Source organism: Nicotiana attenuata, chromosome 9 (genome assembly GCF_001879085.1).
Source record: "Nicotiana attenuata strain UT chromosome 9, NIATTr2, whole genome shotgun sequence".
Lineage (NCBI taxonomy): Eukaryota > Viridiplantae > Streptophyta > Magnoliopsida > Solanales > Solanaceae > Nicotiana > Nicotiana attenuata.
This window is the reverse complement of record NC_031997.1, coordinates 24,028,894-24,038,013: the sequence shown is the minus strand read 5'-3', so window position 1 is coordinate 24,038,013 and position 9,120 is coordinate 24,028,894. Positions and strand designations below refer to the sequence as shown.

At 38.2% G+C, this 9,120-nt stretch overlaps 1 protein-coding gene across 1 annotated transcript; it reads right to left on the bottom strand.

Annotated features, from left to right (window-relative positions):
- Positions 4,817-8,764, bottom strand: LOC109232169 (ABC transporter F family member 4-like). Its single transcript, XM_019397847.1, has 2 exons — positions 8,546-8,764; positions 4,817-6,849 (listed from the first exon to the last, which is right to left on the bottom strand). The coding sequence occupies exon 2, from the start codon at positions 6,757-6,759 to the stop codon at positions 5,113-5,115; it is 1,647 nt and encodes a 548-aa protein (XP_019253392.1). The 5' UTR covers positions 6,760-6,849; positions 8,546-8,764; the 3' UTR covers positions 4,817-5,112.

The following is a 9,120-nucleotide window of genomic DNA, read 5'->3' as shown; positions in this document are numbered from 1 at the left end:
TCAGTACGGTGATGCTAAGGAGGTCACTATAGGGGATGATGGTGCATTGAGGATGCAGGGCAGGCTGTGTGTGCCCAATGTAGACAGATTGCGTGAGCTGATTCAACAGGAGGCTCACAGCTCGCGGTACTCCATTTATCCGGGTGCCACGAAGATGTATCAGGACTTGAGGCAGCATTATTGGTGGCGTAGAATGAAGAAGGATATAGTGGAATATGTAGCCCGGTGTCTAAATTGCCAGCACGTGAAGTGCATCAGCGGCCGGGTGGATTGCTTTAGAAGTTACAGATCCCGGAGTGGAAATGGGAGCGGATCACTATGGATTTTGTTGTTGGACTCCCACGGATTCATCGGATTTTGATGCAGTTTGGCTAATTGTGGATGACTGACCAATTCAGCTCATTTTATTCCTATGATGACTACCTATTCTTCCGAGCAGCTGGCTCGAGTTTATATCCGCAAGATTGTCAGGCTTCATGGCGTACCGGTATCTATCATCTCTGATCGGGGTACGCAGTTTACATCACGGTTCTAGAGGGCCGTACATTAGGAGTTAGGTACTTGGATGAAGTTGAGCATAGTAATTCACCCTCAGACGGCGGGCATTCCAAGCGTACTATTCAGATTCTTGAGGATATTCTCCGTGCATGTGTGATGGAGTTTGGAGGTTCTTGGTATCAGTTCTCGCCCCTTTCGTAGTTTGCCTACAATAACAGTTATCAGTCCAGCATTCAAATGGCACCGTATGAGGTTCTGTATAGTAGGCGCTGTCGGTCCCTAGTGGGTTGGGTCGAGCCGGGCGAGGCCAGATTATTGGGTGCGGACTTGGTTCAGGATGCCTTGGAGAAGGTAAGGTGATTCAGGATAGACTTCGCACAGCCTAGTCCAAACAGAAGAGTTATGTGGACCGGAAGGTTCGCGATGTTGCATTCATGGTTGGAGAGTGGGTCTTACTTCGGGTTTCGCCTATGAAGGGCGTTATGAGGTTTGGAAAGAAGGGCAAGCTGAGCCCAAGGTTTATTGGTCCCTTTGAGGTGCTGCGGAGAGTTGGGGAGGTTGCTTATGAGCTTGCCTTACCTCCCAGCCTAGAAGGAGTTCATCCAGTATTTCATGTTTTGATGCTCTGGAAGTATCACGGCGATCCATCCTATGTGTTGGATTTCAGCTCAGTCCAGTTGAACAAGGATCTATCTTATGTTGAGTAGCCGGTGGCTATTTTGGACAGGTAGGTCCGAAAGTTGAGGTCAAAGAACATTGCATCAGTGAAGGTTCAGTGGAGGGGTCAGCCGGTCGAGGAGGCGACTTGGGAGACCGAGCAGGATATGCGCAGCCATTATCCTTATATTTTCACCATTTCAGGTATGTCTCTATACTCGTTGGAGGACGAATGATTGTTTTAAGAGGGGAAGGATATGACGACCCGCCCGGTCGTTTTGAGAGTTATAGCCCCGATCCCCTATTAATTGCTTCCCCCATATCTATTTCTACTATTGTGACTTGCCGAGACATTTCGTTTTCGTTTTGGGGTGTTTTGGGGTGTTTTGGGATACTTAGTACCTAAACGGAGGCTTATGTCTTAGGATGTGGACCGTAGTGGAAACTGTATGAAGACGACTTCGGAATGGAGTTTCGACAGTCCCGTTAGCTCCGTTGGGTGATTTTGGGCTTAGGGGCGTGTCTGGATGGTATTTTGGAGGTCTGTAGCTTATTTAGGGATGAAATGGCGAAAGTAGAATTTTTGGAGATTTCGACCGGTATTGGACTTTTGCATATCGGGGTCGGATTCCGATTTTTGGAAGTTGGAGTTGGTCCGTAATGTTTAATATGACTTATGTGCAAAATTTGAGATCATTCGGACGTGGTTTGATAGGTTTCGGCATCGGTTGTAAAAATTTGAAGTTTCAAGTTCTTTAAGTTTGAATTGAAGGGTGATTCGTGATTTTAGTGTTGTTTGAAGTGATTTGAGGGCTCGACTAAGTTTTTATGGTGTTTTAGGATTGGTTGGTATGTTTGGTTGAGGTACCGGGGGCCTCGGGTGATTTTCGGGTGCTTAACGGATCATTTTTTGACTTAGGAAAGCAGTAGACTTTCTGGAATTTTTGTTGCAGACATTTCTTCATCGCGTTCGCGTAGGGCATCTGGGAGGCAAGCTGGGTTTGTTCTTTGCGTTAGCGACATTGGTCCCGCATTCGCGAAGCTATGGAACATTAAGGCTACGCGTTTGCGATATGGACCTCGCGTTCGTGTAGAGTCAAACGGCCATATGGGTTCCAGGCAAAATAGCCTACGCGTTCGCGATGTGTGTCCCGCGTTCGCATAGGATCAGGCAATGTGAGCTTCGCGTTCGCGAAGAAGGAATTAACTGGGTAGATATAAAGTTCCAAAAACGAGGGTTAGGCCATTTTTATCAAAACTTGAGTTTGGGAGCTCGGATTTGGACGAGATTTTGGAGGGATTTTTAGAGATAGCAATTAAGTAATGATTCTACACTTAATTCTGGTTATATCCCACTAATCTATCATTAATTTTATCATTTAATTTCGGATTTGGGGTGAAAAATTAGAAAAAAATGGAAAGAAGTTCTTCAACTAAGATTTTGGGTTTTGATTGGGATTTTGACATCGGATTTGGATAATTTTGGTACAAGTGAACTTGTGAGTGAATAGGTGTTCATATTTTATGACTTTTACCCTATTCCGAGACGTGGGTCGGGGGAAGCTTCTTAGGGTGATTTTCGAATTTCTTGTTTAGGCCTTGAATTCTTTAATTAGATTAGTCTATTACAGTCGTTTTTATGATATGTAATTGCTTTTGGCTAAATTTGGGCCATTCGGAGCCGGATATTCGTAGGAAGGGCATTGTGATTGATTGATTGAGCTTGGTTCGAGGTATGTGGCTTGCCTAACCTTGTGTGAGGGAATTCCCCTTAGGATTTGGTACAGTTTTTATATTTGAGCGCGGTGTACGTGAGGTGACGAGTACGTACATGGGCAAATTATTGTCGATTTCTGCTAAGTAATGATCTGTCTTTCCTTCTTATTTGAGTTATATCAGCATGTGTAGTGTCCTATTAGCTTAGAATAGCACGTCTACTTGCCTTAATTGTTTATCTTAACTCTGTGCAGCATGTGTTAGTGAATTTCCTGGTTTTCCCTTACTTAAACTTAGTTTAAACTGTAGGCTTTCTTGTTGTAACTGTTATGTCCGTTGGTTGAGCTGCATATTTACTTTGGGACTACGGAACGGTATTCCAGGAGATCCCCCTGTATTGCATATTTACTTTGGGACTATGGAACAGTATTCCGGAAGACCCCCCCTGCACATTTACGTTTGGGACTACGAAACGGTATCTAGGGAGATCCCCTGTTGTTATCTATGTGTACTGAGCTCTATATATATATATATATATATATATATATATATATAGATAGATAGATAGAGAGAGAGAGAGAGAGAGAGAGAATGAAATATATATATACATACTAATAGGGCCCTGACCTGACCTCGTCACTACTCGACCGAGGTTAGGCTTGGCACTTACCGGGTACCGTTGTGATGTACTCATGCCCTTCCCTACACATATTTTTCGTGTGCAGATCCAGGTACCGCTTATCAACCGCATTATCAGTGAGTCGAGATAGCTTTGGAGACTTCAAGGTATATCTGCCGCGTTCGCAGACCTCGGAGTCCCCTTCTACTCTTCCTCATGTCAAACACTTCCTGTATTTCCTTTTTGTTAGACTCTGGAGTATCGAGATACTGTGTTCATTCTATAGTTTGTGATTCACGGTGTTCCAATCATGGGAGAGTTGTGTACATTTCGAGAGTGATTATTGTATATGCCGAGCGGCATCTCAAATGTTTTATTTAAATTATCTCTTTCTGATAGTTGTTAATTCTTAAGTTTTTCATTTCTTTTCCGCAAATGTTAAGCTTACCTAGTCGTAGAGACTAGGTGCCGTCACGACAAATTTATGAAGGGAGAATATGGGTCGTGACAGCTAATTGGCATTTTTGTTGGTGTCTTATGCTTAAACCACTATAACACCATTGATCAAAAGTCCAAATCTTATTTTATATTCTAAAAAATCTTAAATAAGAACACTAGATTATCGTAGAAATCTTTTCAATGTATTTTCTCATACAAAAGACTATATAACTAAAGTTCATCAGTTAAACCATAATTATGATAGTGAAGGTAAAAAATTAGGGATTGAAGGCGAAGTTTTTACTCTGTCTATCTCATTAAAAATTTGTATACCAATTGATTTGGTGAAGCTTAGCGGCAACAATTATCACGATTCACGTAAGTACTAAGTAGTGACAACCTCTTGTGGCTCATAATTAATGTGATCGATCTATATTGCAGTTTACTTAACGTTTTAATTAAAAATAGTTATTGAATATATACTATATACAATTTACGTATAATATACGTATAATTGTGTATAATTAACGTTCTACATATACCCTATAAAAAATAAATGTTAAATCCAACCAGTCTTAAACAAAACTTTTTGATTACATATCTAATGTTCTTGGACGATCAAGAAAATTTACGAAAAAGACGTTATAGCAACCACTTCTTTTTTTCTAATTTCCTTTTCTCTTCAAGAGACCTATTGCTAAAAATAAGACGAAAGAGACCTTATAGCAACCACTTATTTTCTTCTTAAAAGAATTTCTTTTTTTAAGGGACTAACTATTTTTCAATAGATAATATCCACGGTACTTGTCAATACAGACATGCATGCACATTTATAACCATTGATATCTTCATACAAATAGATTCTATGTCTATATAAGAGGCCACATATTCAAATGTCATTGCATGACATAGACTAATATGCCTAGGAAGCAATTTTTTGCCTTTGCTGCCTGCCCCATGTTAACAACTTTACACTAAGATGGGCACAAAGCAAGACAGAAGGAAGTGAATTTTTTTAAGAAAGATGAATTGCAAAAGGTCAAAAACTTAATGCAAGTATTACATCTCTAATTACTTTTAACTTAATTAAGACAAAAATAATACATCTCTAAATGAAAGTAGAAGGGAAAGGGATACATAACAGCAGTATAAGAATATGTAACATAATTATGAAAATACACTACTCACTGTTCGTCCACTACTCCATCTTCTGCCTTTGCATCTTTGGGATTCTCAACCACGGATAAGTTTTTACCCTCTTCTTCTTTTATTGTCTTCAGGATGTCCGCTTTTTTCTTCTGAAGAGCTTCCAGTTTGGCATTGATCTTCTCCAACTTGGCTTTCAACTTATCCAGACCTTTGCTTTTATACTTGTCCTCAAGTTTTTTCTTCTTCTCAGCGTTATCTTTTTTTGCATCCTTTTGTTTCTCATCTTTACCTTCTTTGCCTTTCTCCTTCTTTTTACTTTTCTCGTCTGCTTCACCGTCGGATATTTTTTCGTCTTCCTCAACTTTTATCTCTCTTGTGGCGACTTCAGCCTCATTCACCTTGTCTTGCTCGCCCTCTTCATCTGACTCCTCTATGCTCTTGACTTTCTTTTCTTTATCTTTTTTATCCTTTTTGCTTTTCTTCTCTTTTTCCTTTTTCTTCCCTGTTTCATCATCCTTCTCTTCCTCCGTTTTTTCCTTATCTTCTTCTTCTAACTCCTCTTTGCTCTTGTCTTTCTTTTCTTTATCCTTCGTTTCTTTCTTATCCTTCTTGTGTTTCTTCTTTTTATCCTTCTTCTCCCCTTCTTCGTCATCTTTCTCTTCCTCTTCATCCGACTCCTCTTTGCTCTTGTCTTTCGTTTCTTTATCCTTTTTCTCTTTCTTATTCTTCTTGCATTTCTTCTCTTTATCCTTCTTCTCTCCTTTTTTATCATCCTTTTCTTCCTTCGTTTCTTCCTCAGACTCCTCTTTGCTCTTATCTTTCTCTTTCGTTTCCTTCTTTTTCTTCTCTTTATCCTTCTTTACCCCTTTTTCATCATCCTCTTCCTCGGTCTGTCCCTCGTCTTCTTCATCTGATTTCTCGTTTTTCTTGCCTTTCTTCTCTTTATCTTTTTTCTCATTCTTATCCTTCTTGAATTTCTTCTCTACATCCTTCTTCTTCCCTTTTTCGTCATCCTTCTCTTCCTCGGTTTCTTCTTCTGATTCCCCTTTGCTCTTGCCTTTCTCTTCCTTGTTCTTTTTCTCTTTCTTTTCCTTCTTGTCTTTCTTCTCTTTATCCTTTTTCTCCCCTTTTTCATCATCCTTTTCTTCCTCTGACTCCTCTATGCTCTTGTCATTCTTCTCTTTTTCCTTTTTGTCTTTCTTACCCTTCTTAAGTTTCTTCTCCCCTTCTCCGTCATCCTTCTCTTCCTCTATTTCTTTGCTATCTTCTTCTTTCGACTCACGTTTGCTCTTGTCTTTCATCTCTTTATCCTTTTTCTCTTTCTTGTGTTTCTTCTCTTTATCCTTCTTTCCGTGTTCATCATCCTTCTCTTCCTCGGTTTCTTCCTCTGACTCCTCCTCTTTGCTCTTGTCTTTCTTTTCTTTATCCTTTTTCTCTTTCTTTTCCTTCTTGTTATTGTTTTCCCTGTCCTCCTTATCCTTCTTTTCTTCGGATCCTTTCTTGAACTCTTCTCCGCTCTTTATCTTCTTTTCTTCAGACTCTTTACTTTCTTTATCTTTCTCCTTCAATTCTTTTTCATGCATTTCTTCCTTGCCAATCTTCTTTTCCTCCTCTTTCTCCTTCAAATTATCAGACTTTTCAATCTCATTTTCAACTTTGAGATGATGTTCTTTCTTTTCCATCTTTTCTTCTCCCCCGGCAACAAAAGCAGTTTTGTCTTTCCTATCCAAAATTGTCCGCACGTCAATGTGCCTTTACTTACTCCAAGGAATCTGAGAAGGAGATGGAAAAATAATGAAAACAATAAGGCTATAATTTTCATGTTTAATAAAAGCAGTAGGTAGAAAGAAAAAGAACAACCGCAGAAGAAAACATGGCAAGCAACTAATAAAGATTTCTGTCAAAACAATAAAGGGCAAACAACGTTTTCACTGGTTGCGGCAAACAAGGTACCGGGGGGAGTTGGGAGAAGTGACCAAATAAATATGTATTTAGTCGACCGGAACTATGCAGTTTGTTCTTCCTTTTAGATATCCGGTATCCAAAACTCACTGGTTAACTAATCCGATTCGTGCGAGGTAGGCACTAGACAGTTTGAACCTACGATGTTCACCCAATTTAATGGCAGATATTCTTCTAGTATTGCTTATGAATCACATGGTAACCAACTGAAGTAATAGCATTTGGTAAAACCATACAGATCACAAGCAACTAAACACTCCCTCTATCCTTTTCCTGCAGCTCTACATCCCATGCTACTTTACACTTCAGCTTCTAACTCATCTTCAGCATTTCTTGTTTTTAAAAGCCTTATTCTACTGTAGGCTTTCTTCTTTTTTCGTTCTTTCATATTATACTAGAGATTCTCAGTAAAATTTGTTACATGTAAATAAACTATGATTATTCATTTCATAAGACAGGCTTTCACCAATCTCCTAATCCAGACGCAGCAACGCCATACTAGCAACTGTAAGGTTCTAAGAGAGATCACTCTGTTAATTGCAGATAACTGCAACGATGTCACTGATTATTTCAGTAACCTTATACAATTTTAACACTGTTAATCGAGACACGGTAGCCACAACCTATATTACCTTGAATTCTACTATCCAGGACCACAACTACCCCAAATTTTCACTAGGCAGAAAAAAGAAAAAGAAGTGGCCTTTTCTTGTTTTCTATTTTCTATTTTCTATTTCACGTGTTCATTTTTATCGAAGGAATAGAGTTAGTTTCATATGAGTTTGTGATAAGAACCAAGAAGATTGAATCCATCAATATTTAAATCCTAATCCGCCTCTAGTTAATTTACTATTGAAGCCTACTTATTGTTAGTGTGTAAGGAGTGGTTAACTATACATAATCCAAATAGATACAATTAGCTAGCGTTTGGATATAGATTTGGTTGAAACTTGAAAAAAAATGAGTTTTTGTAGATATATGAAAAATGACTTTTGAAAGTTGAAATTGTGTTTGGACATGCATTTTACTTGAAAAGAATTTGAAGCTTTCTGAGCAGAAAACTTCAAAAACTACTCTTGAGTTATTTTTGGGATTTGAAAAATGATTAAAATATATAAATAAACAGATATTTGAAAAAAAAAATCCTAATTTTATGGCCAAACGAGAGCTTAGAAGTGAATACACAACCAAGATTGATAGAACACCGAATCTCAATCAATCAAAATCGCTAATCTTGCACAGAAAGAGGAAATAATACAGACTTTATAAACAATATAAACATTACAGATTTTATTTTAATTTACTAGAGGGGTTGGGGAGGGGTCCTAATAAAGATATTAACCCCATATATATTTGCATACAGTGATCTCAATACCACAGATATATCAATAAACGAGAATAATAAGCAAGAAAACCAATAGTACATAAAATAAATATATAAATGCAGCAAAAGAGATCAAAGGAGATAATCAAATAAAATGATAAACAAGGAAATATAAAACTTACCCTTTTCAGTAAGAAGCAGAAAACTTCAAGAAACTCTGTGAGCTATATAAATTATGCAGAAAAAATAGATATCTTCTGGATATCAGAACAAATCAAGAAGTTGAGAATTTATAGAAAGATTTAAAGATAAAGGACAAAATATGTATATATAACCGCGTGGCGAACGTAACACGGAGAATTGAATATGGACTTTCAAATGTCGGTAGATGTGAGAGATGAATTAATTGGTTCTTAAGTTGCTTTTAGCGAATAAAAGCAGTGGTAAAGGAAACAAGATCAGATGAAGAAATTGACAGACGTGTCATCAATGTTTGGTTTCTAAAGTGGAATTGGACGCGTGGCGTCCGTGTATTGATTCGAGCTAGAGAGGATTACGAGTTGCCACTGAAGTAGAGCTCCGTCATTTTGCACTACTTTTTTCTTTATCCATTTGGTATTAAAAATTTAATTAGAATTGTGTAAAGCTCATTAGAAGAAAAAATATTTTGTCTTAAAAGATGGAAAGTTCCTAAAAATAGTACGGGCTAACCAGTTTTCAGATTGGTAATTCAAAAATAATCAGTGTTTGTAAAATC